Source organism: Sapajus apella, unplaced genomic scaffold (assembly GCF_009761245.1).
Source record: "Sapajus apella isolate SASKATOON/1434 unplaced genomic scaffold, GSC_monkey_1.0 scaffold96, whole genome shotgun sequence".
NCBI lineage: Eukaryota > Metazoa > Chordata > Mammalia > Primates > Cebidae > Sapajus > Sapajus apella.
Window position 1 is genome coordinate 630,473 of NW_022437036.1, and position 14,744 is coordinate 645,216.

Below are 14,744 nucleotides of genomic sequence, written 5' to 3' on the forward strand. Positions count from 1 at the left end.
ACCCCACCCACAGGGACCGCCCCACAGGGACCCCACCCACAGGGACCGCCCCACAGGGTCCCCACCCACAGGGACGCGACCCTCAGGGACCCGACCCCCGGGGACCGCCCCACAGACGGGACCTGGGTCTGTGTAGACCCCGGGTGGTGCGCACCCCGCTGGTCGTCCGTCATGACCTGTTCTGTATTTGGTTATTTGGTTACTGTAGAATTCATGCAGCAGACTGACTTTTCTGTTGAGCCAAAGTTCTCTTTCTTTGCTGACACTTCAACTGCAGCAGTTTCGATTACGTCAGTCTTGACCCGGGCGGTCAAGAATACTAGTTTTAAAATGTTTTCTTGGCCGATTGCGGTGGCTCACACCTGCAGTCCCAGCACTTTGGGAGGCTGAGGCGGGCGGATCCCAAGGTCAGACCAACATGGTGAAACCCCGTCTCTACTAAAAATACAAAAAATTAGCTGGGTGTCGTGGCGGGCGCCTGTAGTCCCAGCTACTTGGGAGGCTGAGGCAGGAGAATTGCTGCAACCCAGGAGGCAGAGGTTGCAGTGAGCCAAGGTTTCGCCATTGCACTCCAGCCTGGGCGACAGGGCGAGACTCCATCTCAAAAAGGAGAAGAGGCCGTGGAGAGAGGAGGGGCTGCCCGCCCTTGGGAAGGCAGTGGGGTGAGATGCTCTGTAGTGCTGCTTCTGTGTCTAAAAATCATTGTATCAGAGACTTGAACTGTTTTCTGAGAGGTAACTTGTGTATGTATTGTTTTGAACTTTAGTATAGTTGCCGTTGGAGAGGCTGGAATTCGGTTTTGTGCATTTACATGTGTGATGCCTGCAAAGCCCCGAAGCTCTGCTGAGGACCCTGGCTGCAATGTGGCTCCTGCCTCTTTGCAGCTTTTGGTTGAAGTGACTTTATTTGCCCCTGCTGAGCTCACCTTATCCAAGTAGCGGCTCCTCAGTGAGACTTAAACCTAAGAAGTCAACATGGGAATCAGTAGTATTTTAAGTGAATTATTTATTTTTTATTTTTATATTTATTTATTTATTTTTTTGAGACAGAGTCTTGCTTTGTTACCAGGCACCAGGCTGGAGTGCAGTGGCTTGAGGTCGGCTCACTGCAACCTCCACCTCCCGGGTTCAAGCAGTGCTCCTGCCTCAGCCTCCCAAGTAGCTGGGACTGCAGGCGTACGCCACCACGCCCGGCTAATTTTTGTATTTTTTAGTAGAGACAGGGTTTCATCATGTTGGCCAGGATGGTCTCGATCTCTTGTCCTTGTAATCCGCCCGCCTCGGCCTCCTAAAGTGCAGGGATTACAGGCCTGAGCCACCGCGCGCCAGGCCTATTTTTTATATTTTATTTTTTTTAAGACCGAGTCTTGCTCTGTCGCCCAGGCTGGAGTGCAGTGGTGCACTCTTGGCTCACTTCAACCTCTGCCTCCCAGGTTCAGGTGATTCTCCTGCCTCAGCCTCCCAAGTAGCTGGGATTACAGGTGTACACCATCACACCCGGCTAATTTTTTTTTGTATTTTTAAGTAGAGACCGGGTTTCACCATATTGGTCAGGCTGGTGTCCAACCCCTGACCTTGTGATCTGCCTGCCTCAGCCTCCCAAAGTGCTGGGATTACAGGCGTGAACCACCATGCCCCACTGAAGTTTTTTATTTTTTAATTAGTTATTATTATGGTTGAGACAGAGTCTTGCTCTGTCACCCAGGCTGGAGTGCAGTGTTGTGATCTCGGCTTGCTGCAGCCTCCACCTCTGGGGTTCAAGAGATTCTCCTGCCTCTGCCTCCCAAGTAGGTGGGATTACAGGCACCTGCCACCATGCCTGGCTATTTTTTTTATTTTTATTTTTTAAAATTTTTAGTAGAATCAGGGTTTCACCATGTTGGCCAGGCTGGTCTGGAACCCTTGACCTCAGCCTTCTGAAGTGCTGGAATTACAGACGTGAGCCACCGTGCCTGGCCAAATTTTTTGATTTTTAATTTTTTTTTGGAGACAGGGTCTTGCTCTGTCTCCCAGGCTGGAGTGTAGTAGTGTGACCTTGGCTCACTGCAGCCTCTGCCTCCCAGTTCAAGCCGTTCTCCCACTTCAGCCTCCTGAGTAGCTGGGATTATGGGGCACACCACCATTCCTGGCTAATTTTTGCATTTTTAGTAGAGGTGAGGTTTCACCAGGCTGGTCTCAAACTCCTGACCTTAGTGATCCGCTCACCTCGGTCTCCTAAGGTGCTAGGATTACAGGCGTGAGCCACTGCACCTGGCCTAAGTGAAATTTTAAAGTGGCTTTTTATTCATGTTTGTTTAAAGTTATTTATTTTGAAGCCTAAGTCTACAACACCAAAATTATGGTAGCGAAAAAAACATTGTGTTTTAGATATACGAAGGAAGTCTGTCAACGTAAATGAATTCATCATTGTAACTTTTCTGGCTGAAAAGCATCTGAAGACAGTCTTTGGAGACCCCCATGCCCTAATGGGAAGTGTGCTTGCCAGCAGCTGGAGGGTTGCCCCTGTGTGTCCCCTTCCCCCCCACATGTGCGCCCCCTTCCCCCCTGCCTGTGCGCCCCCTTCCCCCTGCCTGTGCGCCCCCTTCCCCCTGCCTGTGCGCCCCCTCCCCCCTGCCTGTGTGCCCCTTCCCCCCCCGTGAACCCCCTTCCTACCACCTGTGCCCCCCCTTCCCCCCTTAGGCGCTGTGTCCTGCTAGATGGCCACCATTTAAATTAGAGTGACAGTAAACAGCTCGTGTTCCAACTTTTTAAAACCTTTTTTTCCTCATTTAAAAAATACGTTTTCCTTCCATCACTCATTTTCCATACCCACCTGAAACAGGAAACAGGGAATATTTTCTTGTCCCTAGCCCCTAGTCTTTAGTGCTTATGTTTAGATACGTTCTCTGAGTAGCGTGAGTGTGCAGTCCTAACTGGTGTTTTCTTGGCTCTGGGTGCTTTCTTTTCTTTTTTTTTTGAGACGGAGTTTCGCTCTTGTTACCCAGGCTGGAGTGCAATGGCGCCACCTCGGCTCACCGCAACCTCCGCCTCCTGGGTTCAGGCAATTCTCCTGCCCCAGCCTCCTGAGTAGCTGGGATTACAGGCACGCGCCACCATGCCCAGCTAATTTTTTGTATTTTTAGTAGGGACGGGGTTTCACCATGTTGACCAGGATGGTCTCGCTCTCTTGACCTCGTGATCCACCCGCCTCGGCCTCCCACAGTGCTGGGATTACAGGCTTGAGCCACCGTGCCCGGCCTGGGTGCTTTCTTTTCTTATACTGACCTACCACAGCCCTCCTCACACTCACTGTGGGTTGCCCTCGCTGCTCTCCCAGGCCAGGCTGGCGCCAGAATGCCTGCAGGGTCTTTGCTGCAGGTGGTGCCCAGCTCCCCATGGTTTCTTTTTGCTTCCTTTTCTTGAGAATGCATCTTTCTCTCACGGTGCTGAACCACCACCTTTTCCGTTCAGACCACCTCTGTTTCTTGGTTCCTTGGATCTCTGGTCAAGGGTTAGTTCAGAGACTGGCTGCCATTTGCAATTGGTGGCCCTGGAAGTCATAGCCCATTCTTTTCTCCCCTTTATCTTGCCTGTGGCCCTTTACCTTGGAGTTGTGTGGAGACCCATGCCCAGTTAGGAAGCAGTAGAGCCCACTGGTCCAGTGCATACCAAGACAAAAGGCAGGCTGTGGAATGGAGGAAAGGAAGCTAGGGTGGACTGAAGACCTTTTGTTCTCCTGCAAACTTTCTCTCCCTAGCAGACATTAAGAAAAATGCTTACAAGCTAGATAATATAGGTTGTGTGTGATTTAGCAAGAACCTTGAGTCCTGAAGGCACGTTTGTGCTTGGTTGTTCAGTTTGGGTGAGTTAGTTATGAAGGGGTAATTGCAGAGGCCTGGCTGGGCTGCGAATGCCTCCCCTGAGTGAGGGCAGGGCCAGCACTCTCTGCAGTGTGCCAGGTTGGGGTGGACCCATTCCTGTCCTTAGATACACTTGTTTGTTACAGTCCTAGGGACAGGTGATGTTATTTTTATATTAACAATTATAATTTTTAAAGTTCTGGAAAATTTTCTTTCTTTTTTTTGTGTGTGACAGGGTCTTGATCTGTTGCTCATGCTGGAGTGTGGTGGCACACCTGTGGCTCACTGCAGCCTTGACCTGCTGGGCTCAAGCGACCTCCTGCCTCAGCCTCTAGAGTAGCTGTGGCTACAGGCATGCACGCTACCATGCCTGGCTGTTTTTTATTCTTTTTTTTTTTTTTTTTTGAGACGGAGTTTCGCTCTTGTTACCCAAGCTGGAGTGCAATGGCGCGATCTCGGCTCACCACAACCTCCGTCTCCTGGGCTCAGGCAACTCTTCTGTCTCAGCCTCCTGAGTAGCTGGGATTACAGGCACGCGCCACCATGCCCAGCTAATTTTTTGTAGTTTTAGTAGAGACGGGGTTTCACCGTGTTGACCAGGATGGTCTCGATCTCTTGACCTCGTGATCCACCCGCCTCGGCCTCCCAAAGTGCTGGGATTACATGCGTGAGCCACCGCGCCCGGCTGTTTTTTATTCTTTATTTATTTAGTAGAGATGGGGTGTAGCCATGTTGCCCAGGCTGGTGTCAAACTCCTGAGCTCAACCAGTCCTCCTGCCTTGGCCTCCCAAAGTGCTGGGATTGCAGGTATGAGACACTATGCCTGGCAATGAAAAGTTGTCTTTCTTTAGAAAGTTTTTATAGTCTGTACTTTCTAGTCTATCTAATCCTAATAAGTCGTTCTGTTGTAATAGCATTACAGTTTTTTTATTATGGTAAAATATGCGTAACATAAAATTTACCATTTTAGCTGGGCGTGGTGGTGCGTGCCTATAGTCCCAGCTACTCAGGAGGCTGAGGTGGGAGAACTGCTTGAACCTAGGAGTTCTAGGCTATAGTGCGCTATGCTGATCGGGTGCCTGCACTAAGTTCAGCATCAATATGGTGACCTCCTGGGAGCAGGGGACTCGCAGGTTGCCTAAGGAGGGGTGAACTGGCCCAGGTCGGAAATGGAGCAGGTCAAAACTACCGTGCTGATCAGTAGTGGGATCGCGCCTGTGAATAGCCACTGTACTCCACACTCCAGCCTGGGCAACATAGCAAGACTCCGTCTCTTAAAGAAAAAAAAAAATTAAAATTTTAACCTTTTTTTTTTTTTAGCTGAATTTCACTCTTATTGCCCAGTCTGGAGTGCAGTGGCGCTGTTTCAGTCCTCTGCAACCTCCGCCTTCCAGGTTTATGTGATTCTCCTGTCTCAGACTCCTGAGTAGCTGGGGTTACAGGCGTCCAGTACCACACCTGGCTAATTTTTTGAATTTTTAGTAGAGATGGGGTTTCACCATGTTGGACAGGCTGGTCTTGAACCCCTGACCTGAGTTGATCCATCCGCCTTGACCTCCCCAAGTGGTGTGATTACAGTTATGAGCCACTGCGGCTGGCCCCATTTTAACCATTTTTAAGTATGCAATTCACCAGCATTTAGGACACCCACAGTGATTGTGCAGCCATCACCACTGTCCATTTCCAGAACATGTCATCATCCCCAACAGAAATTCTGTGCTCATTAAAGAGTAACTCCCCATACCCCTCTCCCAGCCCCTGGTCACTTCTATTCTACTTTCTTTCATTTTTTGAGACAGGTCTCACTCTGTTGCCCAGACTGGAGTGCAGTGGCGTGATCATGGCTCACTGCAGCCCTGGTCTCCTAGGCTCAAGCGGTCCTGTAGCCCCAGCCTCCTGAGTAGCTGAGACTATCCCAGCTTTGTAGTTTTTCTTTCGGTTGTTGTAGTTTTTAATTTTCACATTTCCATTTGGTTATAACTCCTGTTTCTATACCAAGATTTTCTTTCCACTTGGTTGAGAATGTTTGGCTTTACTCTGGGAGCTCGTCCGATATCACCTGAGAGCCCCTGTGGATCCCGCGTTCATCTCAAAGCCAGCTCCTTTTGCGTATTTGTTCCTTTGAGAATCAATCAGACTACCCTTTGCAAGGCAGTTTGATTGTTCTGGATGCTTTGACTATTATGCTATGGACTTTGGATCTTGTTTAAGTTTCACAGAGAATGTAGAATTTTTTTTTTCATAGCAAGAAATCAACCTGGTTCAGGCTGCACATTTTGGACCTTGTTCCTGTGTACATGTTCTTAGGCTGGTTTAGTTTAGAGACTTTCCAGTGTACTGTGGATCTGCCCCATATGTGCCAGTCGGGCCCATCTGAGACCTGGGCAGTGGTCTGTCCTGTAGGTCAGTTCTCTTCCCTTTGCCCTTTAGGGTCAGGACCACCTAAAGACTGTGTTGGGATGACCCAGGCTCTCATACACAGCTGTGCGCTGTCCTCTCTGCTCCCCCTTCTCTCAGCGCATACAACACATGCTGACTCCAGGCTCCTTGTCCTGTGGCTGGAAACCAGGGGCTTTTGTGTTCCCTGTGCTGTGTAGAGGATGGAGAGTGAGAGAGCAGCGGTGAATCCCCACGCTCCTGGGCCGCCGTTCCTGTAGTCAGGAGGAAGATTCCTTTCTCTCCAAGCTATTTGGGCCTGCCAGGCCACCCCCACTATCACAAAGTTTTAGCTGGGGCTTGGGCTTGCTGAGGGCAGTGCCAGCAAAGACAAAATAATAATTTAAAAACCCAGGGCAGGTTGGGTGTGGTGGCTCACACCTGTGATCCCAACACTTTGGGAGGCCAAGGCAGGTGGATCGCCTGAGGTCAGGAGTTCAAGACCAGCCTGGCCAATATGGTGAATCCTTGTCTCCACTAAAAATACAAAAATTAGCTGGGCATGGTGGCAGGTGCCTGTAATCCCAGCTATTCAGGAGGCTGAGGCAGGAGAATTGCTTGAACCCAGGAGGCAGAGGTTGCAGTGAGCTGAGATTGCACCTTCGCGCTCCAGCCTGGGTGACAAGAGCGAAACTCTGTCTCAACCCCCCCGCCCCCAAAACCCAGGGCATTTCCCTCCTCTTTTTCTGTCTTGTATGGGTTTCCCTTCCCATTCCCCAGTAGAGAGAGGACTTCTTGGAGTGCTTTCTGCACCTGAAACTCAGTTCACAGATTGGGGCTGGCTTTGAGTTCAGGCCAGGAGAGATGGAAGACCTGGCAAGCTGGGAGTCTGCGTCCAGGGAAGTCGCTCGGAATTCCAGGCCCCTCCTGTCCTCCTGCTGTGGGCCCCACATGGAGGGAGCGACTCTGTGCCTTCTGCTCCAGGGCTTTGGCTCATCCAGTGGGAAAGACGGGTGGAGTGCACTTACACCGCCCTCAGAACCAGAGCCTGGAGTAACCCTTCTGTTACCACCTGTTTTCGTCAGGAGGTAGTAGTCTGGGATGTAAGGGTGGGTCTTTGGAGATGATTAGAGATGCCTTTGTGAGTATTGTGTTGTGCAGATGTGGAGATGACTCTGACCCTGTGCGCTGCCTTGCTTCCTCCAGGACTTGGGACCCTGGAGGACTGACGCTGCTGGCCTGGGCGTCTCCTCCCGCTGAGCCATGGCGACCCCCGACGTGAGCGTGCACATGGAGGAGGTGGTGGTGGTGACAACTCCGGACACTGCGGTGGATGGCAGTGGTGTGGAGGGGGTGAAGACCGTGTTGGTGACGACCAATTTGGCCCCTCATGGGTAAGCACGAGTCTCGGTGCCATTGACGCTGATGGGGGCTCCGGTTGGGCTGTCTTTGGCGCAACTGGCATTAACGTGGGAAGGGCCGAGTGTCAGGATTTTCCTAGTTCCAGTTCTTCTGAGACTGGACTCAAATGTGTGCGTAAGTAGAGAGCGGAGAAATGCAGAAATGGCCTGGGGAGCAGAAGACCCAGCTGCAGCTGTGGGGAGGCCTTGCCCCGGCACCCGCACGGCCACGGGTTCCACGTACTAAAAGGCTATGATTTCTCATGTGAGAGGGAGCAGTAGGGATGGCAGAGAGCTGGACTTTCAGAAATGGAGTTGAAGAGCCAGTGATTTTCTTGACATTCTTCATGAAACTGTGAGCGTTTTCTTTCCCATCTCTGTACCAGGTGTCCGAATCAAATGTTAGTTGGCAAAAAAGCTAACATTTGCCCAAACTGCAGCTTTGTTTTGCCGCCTGCAGGTAGAACTGCGAGGAGGTGGCAGAGCTGCTCCTGCTGTGAGCTGGTGTCACCCCTGCCCCAGCTGGGGGTAAGATAAAGGCACAGTCAGCCCTGGGCTACGATCCTCATTCTTCCTCCTCAGAGGGCTCTGGGGCCCTGGGGCTCTGGGGCTCTGGGGCTCTGGGGCTCTGGGGCTCGGGCAGTCTTCCCGTTGGTCTCATCTTTGCTGTGTCTCATGCGTGGCATCTTCACACTGACCTTAGCATATCACTGAGTGTGAGCTTTTGACCTTCTCACTGTTTGACAAAGGGCTTTTGAGAGGAAGACTTTAGGCTGTTGTTGACCCCTGCACGGTGCAGGTCAGGCCTCCCTTCGTGGATGGTGTGCTGGCAACTGCCACGCGGGAGGACCTGACCCTGAGTTCCTTCCTGCCGTCCTTTCCTTGCTGTGGAGCAAGGGAAGGACGACAGGACCTGTTGGACCACCCTCCCTCCCGCATGTCAGGGTGGTGGAGCTTGGTGCGACTGCAGAGCAGGACACGGACCTGTATGGGTTCCTGGTGTGACGTACCCAGTCCTCTCTGCCTCATCTGCAGAGCTCGTGGCCATGTCTGGAAATGCAGACATCTGAGTGGGGCCTCCCGGCTGGATGTTCACACCTCCGTCCTCCTTTTCCCTTTGTCAGCACCTTGGGTCACAGCTTCAGTGCTTCCCAGGCTTGTGTCCATGGTGTTTCCTGACCTTTCCCGCACCACATGCTCCATAGTGACCTCCCCACTCTTGCCCAGAGAGGCAGTGCCCAAGCTTCCTCCCTTGGATTTGGGTTGGCCTGCAATGAGTACAGCGCGGCAGTGGTGACCCTTGGTCAGAGAGGGCCACATAGCTTCCTCATGGTGCCCTAGGGATGCTGCAAGGAGCCCAGGGTCATGCCTGACCTGGGGTGAGGCTGCTGTAGTCCCCACTGAGCCTGGCTTTCATGTTGCCCACCCAGGCATCCTGGTGGAAGGGGCCTCCGGGTAGGTCCAGTCCAGTCCCCTATCCAAGTCTCCTCACCTGCACCATGACACTGTGTCCGTGGTGGTGTGGTCCAGCACCAGGTTGGGACCTTCAGTATCCTCATCTTTAAGCCTTTCTTTTTGATCTGGCCTGAGTCCCCAGGCAACATGTGTCTTAGTCTGCTCGGGCTGCCATAGCAAAACGCCATAGACTGAGTGACCTCAACAGTGGATATTTTTCCTTACAGTTGTGAAGGCTGGAAGTCCAAGGTCAGGGTCTGCCAGCTTCTGCTTTTGGGAGGACTCTTTGAGTTGCAGATGGCCGACTTCTTGCTGTGTCCTTGTGACGGAGTGGGAGGGAGAGAGAAAGAGCTTTCTGTTTAATTTCTTAGAAGGTCACGGGGCCAGGCATGGTGGCTCATGCCTGTACTCTCAGCAGTTCGGGAGGCTGAGGCAGGCGGATCACTTGAGGTCAAGGAGTTCGAAACTAGCCTGGCCAACATGGTGAAACCCCATCTCTACTGAGAATACAAAACAATTAGCCAGGCATGGTGGCACGTGCACCTGTAATCCCAGCTACTTGGGAGGCTGAGGTAGGAGAACTGCTTAAATCCGGGTGGGGGAGGTTGCAGTGAGCCAAGATCATGCCACTGCACTCCAGCCTGGGCAACAAAGCAAGACCCCATCTCAAAAAAAAAAAAAAAAAAAAGCCACAGTTGGCCAGGCCTGGTGGCTCATGCCTGTGATCCCAGCACTGTGGGAGGATGAGGCAGACAGATTGCTTGAGCCCAGTTCAGGACCAGCCTGGGCAACATGGCAAAACCCCATCTCTACAAAAAACACAGCGCACCACCAGCTGGGCATGGTGGCGAGCACCTGTAGTCTCAGCTACTCAGGAGGCTGAAGCATGATGGTCACCTGAGCCCAGGAGTTTGAGACAGCAGTGAGCCGTGACTGTGCCACTGCACTCTAGCCTGAGGGACAGAGTGACAGAGTGAGACCCTGTCTCAAAAAACAACAAAAACCACCAGAAGATCAAAGTCTTATTGGATTAGGGCCAACCAGTATGACCTCATTTTAATTATCTCCTGAAGACCCCATCTTTAAATACAGTCACATTGCGGGTAAGGCCCTCAACATATGAATTTTACGGGGGACACAGTTCAGGACAATACCTTTGCCTAGCTCTCAGGGTCCTGCAGGCAGGGGTCTGCCTCTCCTTCTCAGGATCTTCTGCCACGTGGGGCTAAGGATAGCACCTGGCTGGATGGGTGGGCTGGGACGTCTTTCGGTTGATCTCCTGTCCCTCATTCCTGCTGGCAGAGGTAGTTGATGCCCAGGCCTCTAGATTTAGGGGTTTGGGGGTACACTGAGTATTGGTCATCTCCCTATGGCCAGCCTCCGCCTCTCGGTCTGTGCCTTGCTGCTGATTGCATCTGTGTGTGCCCTCCCGCTCCTGGCTTCTGGGTTTACGCTTGGGAGCTTTTCCCTCTGCATTGTGATGACTTCCATGAGAGGCCCATTCACCTGGGTGCTCTTTTTATTTATTTATTTATTTATTTATTTTTTGTTTGAGACGGAGTCTTGCTCTGTCGCCCAGGCTGGAGTGCAGTGCGCAATGTCAGCTCACTGCAACCTCCGCCTCCTGGGTTCAAGCAATTCTACTGCCTCAGCTTCCTAAGTAGCAGGGACTACATGTGTGCACCACCACGTCCAGCTAATTTTTGCATATTTAGTAAAGACAGGGTTTCACCATGTTTACCAGACTGGTCTCGAACTCCTGACCTCAGGTGATCTGCCCGCCGCAGCCTCCCAGAGTGCTGGGATTATAGGCATGAGCCACTGTGCCCGGCCCACATTTGTGTGTTTAATTTGCCATTTTATCAGGAAGTTTGTGTAGCTTTTAAAAAATTACACATAACTGACCGGGCGTGGTGGCTGACACCTATAATCCTAGCACTTTAGGAGGCCAAGGCGGGCGGATCACGAGGTCAAGAGATCGAAACCATCCTGGCCAACATGGTGAAACCCCTTCTCTACTAAAAAATACAAAAATTAGCTGGGAGTGGTGGTGCGCACCTGTAGTCCCAGCTACTCTGGAGGCTGATGCAGGAGAATTGCTTGAACCCGGTAGGCGGAGGTTGCAGTGAGCCGAGATCGCACCACTGCACTCTAGCTGGCGCCTGGAGACAGAGCAAGACTCTGTCTTAAAAAAAAAAAATTACACATAACCATTTTTATTACAAAATATATATGGTAGAAAATTATTTCATAGCTGGAATGATTTAGAAAGAAAAAAAGAAAGTACTGGTAAGCAAAAATAAAAACCATGTTGCCATTACCCAGAGATTCCTACTGCCAACACCTTAGATCTTTCCAGATGTTCTGTTTATATAGGAACATATGAATTTTTCTTTCCTTAAACCTTTTTTTGAGATGGAGTCTTACTCTGTTGCCCAGGCTGGAGTGCACTGGCATGATCTCGGCTCACTGCAACCTCCACCTCCCAGGTTCAAGTAATTCTACTGCCTCAGCCTCCTGAGTAGCTGGGACTGCAGGCGGGTGCCACCACACCTGGCTAGTTTTTTCTGTTTTTAGTACAGTTGGGGTTTAATCATGAAAGCCAGGATAGTCACGATCTGCTGACCTTGTGATCCACCTGCCTCAGCCTCCCAAAGTGCTGGGATTATAGGCTTGAGCCACCGTGCCTGGCCTCCTTAAACCTTTTTATTATTAAATTCATGTATATGTAGAAAAGCACCCCGGCGCTCATGTTCAGCTGAATGAACCCCCACAAAGGGAGCGTGGGGCGTCGTGCCCTGGAGCCCTGCGCATGCCCCTCCTGCTCCCAACATGAGACCCCACTGTGCGTGCGGCTTTCATTCTGGTTTGGCCTTAATGATTTTTGTCTTTTCATGTTGATGAATTTTCCTCTTTTTTAATATTCAATTCAGTCTTAAATTTCTTGCTATGTTGGCCAGGCCTGGTAGCTCCTGCCCGTAATCCAAGCACTTTGTGGGGCTGAGGTGGGAGGGTTGCTTGAGCCCAGGAGTTGAGACCAGCCTGAACAACAAAGCAAAACGTCAGCTCTACAAAGAATACAAAAATTACTTGGGTGTGGTGGCATGTACCTGTGGTCCCAGCTTCATGGGAGGCTGAGGTGGAAGGATTGTTCCAGCCTGAGAGAGGTTGAGGCTGCAGTGAGCCAGGGTCATGCCACTGCACTCCAGCCTGAGTGACATGGTGAGATCCTGTCTCAAAAGAAAGAAAAAAAGAAAGATTCCTTTCCCCACAAAGTGGCTTTTATTGTGGGTCTGTCCCAGCCAGAGACCATCCCATTTAGTCCTCGAATAGCCCATTTAGCATGTCATTCAGGAAAGTCTCTTTCATGAACTGGCTTAACAAGGAGACGGGGCCAGATGTCCTGCAGGTGCATCGCTGGGCTCAGAGGATCACAATTCACTACAAAAGCTGAGTGGCGCCTGGGATCCAGTCTCCAAAGCCAAGGTCCATGTGATGGAGAGGGTGTTTTCCCAGTGTGACAAGTGCAGGGTGGCTTTCATGTCCTAGGGGAAACCTGTACTCTTCCCTCCCCCTCCTGCCCAGACCACCCACATTCTAGATTCACACCCAAGAGAGGTCTCATGAGCACTGTCACAGGAGCATCAGGGACACTGGGGTTACCCATTTGAAATGTAGAGATTTCAACGTTAAGTACATTTTTATTGAAAAACAAAAATGAGCTGGGCACGGTGGCTTACGCCTGTAATCCCAGCACTTTGGGAGGCCGATGCAGGCAGATCACTTGAGGTCAGGAATTGGAGACCAGTCTGGCTCTTTAGTAGAGCCAATCCATCTCTACTAAAAGTACAAAAATTAGTCAGGTGTGGTGGCAGGTGCCTGTAATCCAGCTACTCGGGAGACTGAGGCAGGAGAATTGCTCTGGGAGGGGGTTGGAGGTTGCAGTGAGCTGAGATTGCACCACTGCACTCCAGTCTGTGTGACAGAGTGAGACTCAATCTCAAAAAAAAAAAAAAAAGAAAACAAAAATGTTATTAGTAATAAAAATCTCCCTGAAGCTTTCTCCCTCTCATGCAGTTATCTTCACACACAATCGTGGGCTTAGAGCTGTCCTCTGTGGGTGTCTTGCCAGCTGGTGGCAGTGACGGACCAGGGCAGTCACAGGCACAGGAGCACGGCTGGTGGCTGGTGCAGTGCCCTGGAGGCTGGTGTCCCATTTGCTGCCTTGGTTTCCTGTGGTTACTATGGAAGGTGGCTCCTGTGGGTTAGCTTTGCTTTATGAATGCTGAATATGAGCTTTTTTTCTAGGTTGTTAAAAGAATTTGCTCACATCTTATGCTTAAGTTAACTCTTTTGAGAACAATGAGAAGTATAGAGGAAGTAATTGCCAAGTTCTCTTGCTTGCTCTGTTTATGATTGTGTCAGTTTTCTTTTGCTGTTTAAGAAACCACCCAAAACTTAGTGGCTTAAGACATAGTTATGGTCTCCTTTAATTCTGTTGGTTGATTGGTGGTTCTACTGGTCTGGGCTGGCCCCACCAACCCCTGTTGTCAGCTGACAGCACGGCAAGGGCCTGCTGGTCTGGGTAGCCTCGGCCACAGGGGTCTCTGGAAGGAGGTGGTTTGGGGCATAGGTAGGCTCGGCTGGGTGGCTCTCCTCTGCTTTGCCAGGTCTGTGACTTCCACCTGGAGGCTTAGATTTCTTTGCCTGATGAGCCAAGGGTTGTAGAGGAAAGCGGGCCTCCTGCTCACTCCTGTTGCCTGACTGACTCAAACAGCATCACAAGGCTCTGGTTCGAGCCTGCAGCTAAGACTTCCTCTTGGCAGGAAGTTATAAAATGTTGTGACCATTTCTGTGGCCACAGAATGACATTTCCACTCATCCGTCTCCTGCCTTTTCCTGGGCCTTCCCAGCTCACCCCATGCAGGCAACACTGGGTCTGGGTGTGGCTGGGGCTTCTTGGTTATTGCACCCCTTGATCCAGAGACTGGTGAGTTAAAACCTTGGGACTTCCCCTCCTCTCTTAAGCTTTCACTGATGGACAGGACAGGACCAGCTCTGAGGCAGGTGCAGGGTGGCCCTTTGGCCAGATGCGTTCAGAAAGCTTTCTAGGGTGTGAGGGAAGAGTGACAACCACAGCGCTGCTGTTCTTTGTTCTGAGGCTGTCTCTTTGTTACATTTTCTATTTTTTATGTTTTTTCCTTTCTTAGATTTCTGTGGGTCAGAACCATTTCTTACCTTGACAGTCTTTTGCCAATGGAGAAACTGGGAACGTGAAATGATTTTTTGTTTTTGGAGACAGAGTCTCGCTCTGTCGCACAGGTTGGAGTGCAGTCGTGCAGTCATGACTCATGGCAGCCGTGACCTCCGGGGTTCAAGGAATCCTCCCGCCTCAGGCTCCTGAGTAGCTGGGACTACAGGCATGTGCCACCACGCCTGGCTAATTTTTTGATTTTGTGGAGATGGGGTCTTGCTATGTTGCCCAAGCTTGTCTTGAACTCCTGGACTCAAGCAGTCCTCCTACCTCAGTCTCCCAGAGCACTGGGGTTACAGGTGTGAGCCACCACATCCGGCCGATGCAAAACAATTTGATCCTCTGGGGATTCCTAGTTTGAAGAAAACCATCCAGCTCCACTATGTCTGGAGTGCTCCATGTGAGGTCACACTAGTCAGGC

The 14,744-nt window shown here is 51.0% G+C and overlaps 1 protein-coding gene across 2 annotated transcripts in view; it reads left to right on the forward strand.

The window, feature by feature from the left end:
* The window catches only part of GMEB2 (glucocorticoid modulatory element binding protein 2), a 40,762-nt gene that overhangs the window by 651 nt on the left and 25,367 nt on the right, over positions 1-14,744 (forward strand). The window contains exons 1-2 of one of the 2 annotated variants that reach the window (XM_032257005.1): positions 6,913-7,302; positions 7,421-7,608. In XM_032257005.1, the coding sequence (XP_032112896.1) occupies positions 7,478-7,608 (131 nt within the window). In that variant the 5' untranslated portion in view covers positions 6,913-7,302; positions 7,421-7,477. Of the gene's footprint in view, positions 1-6,912; positions 7,303-7,420; positions 7,609-14,744 lie in introns of those variants that run through there. The other variant, XM_032257004.1, reaches the window with a different exon arrangement.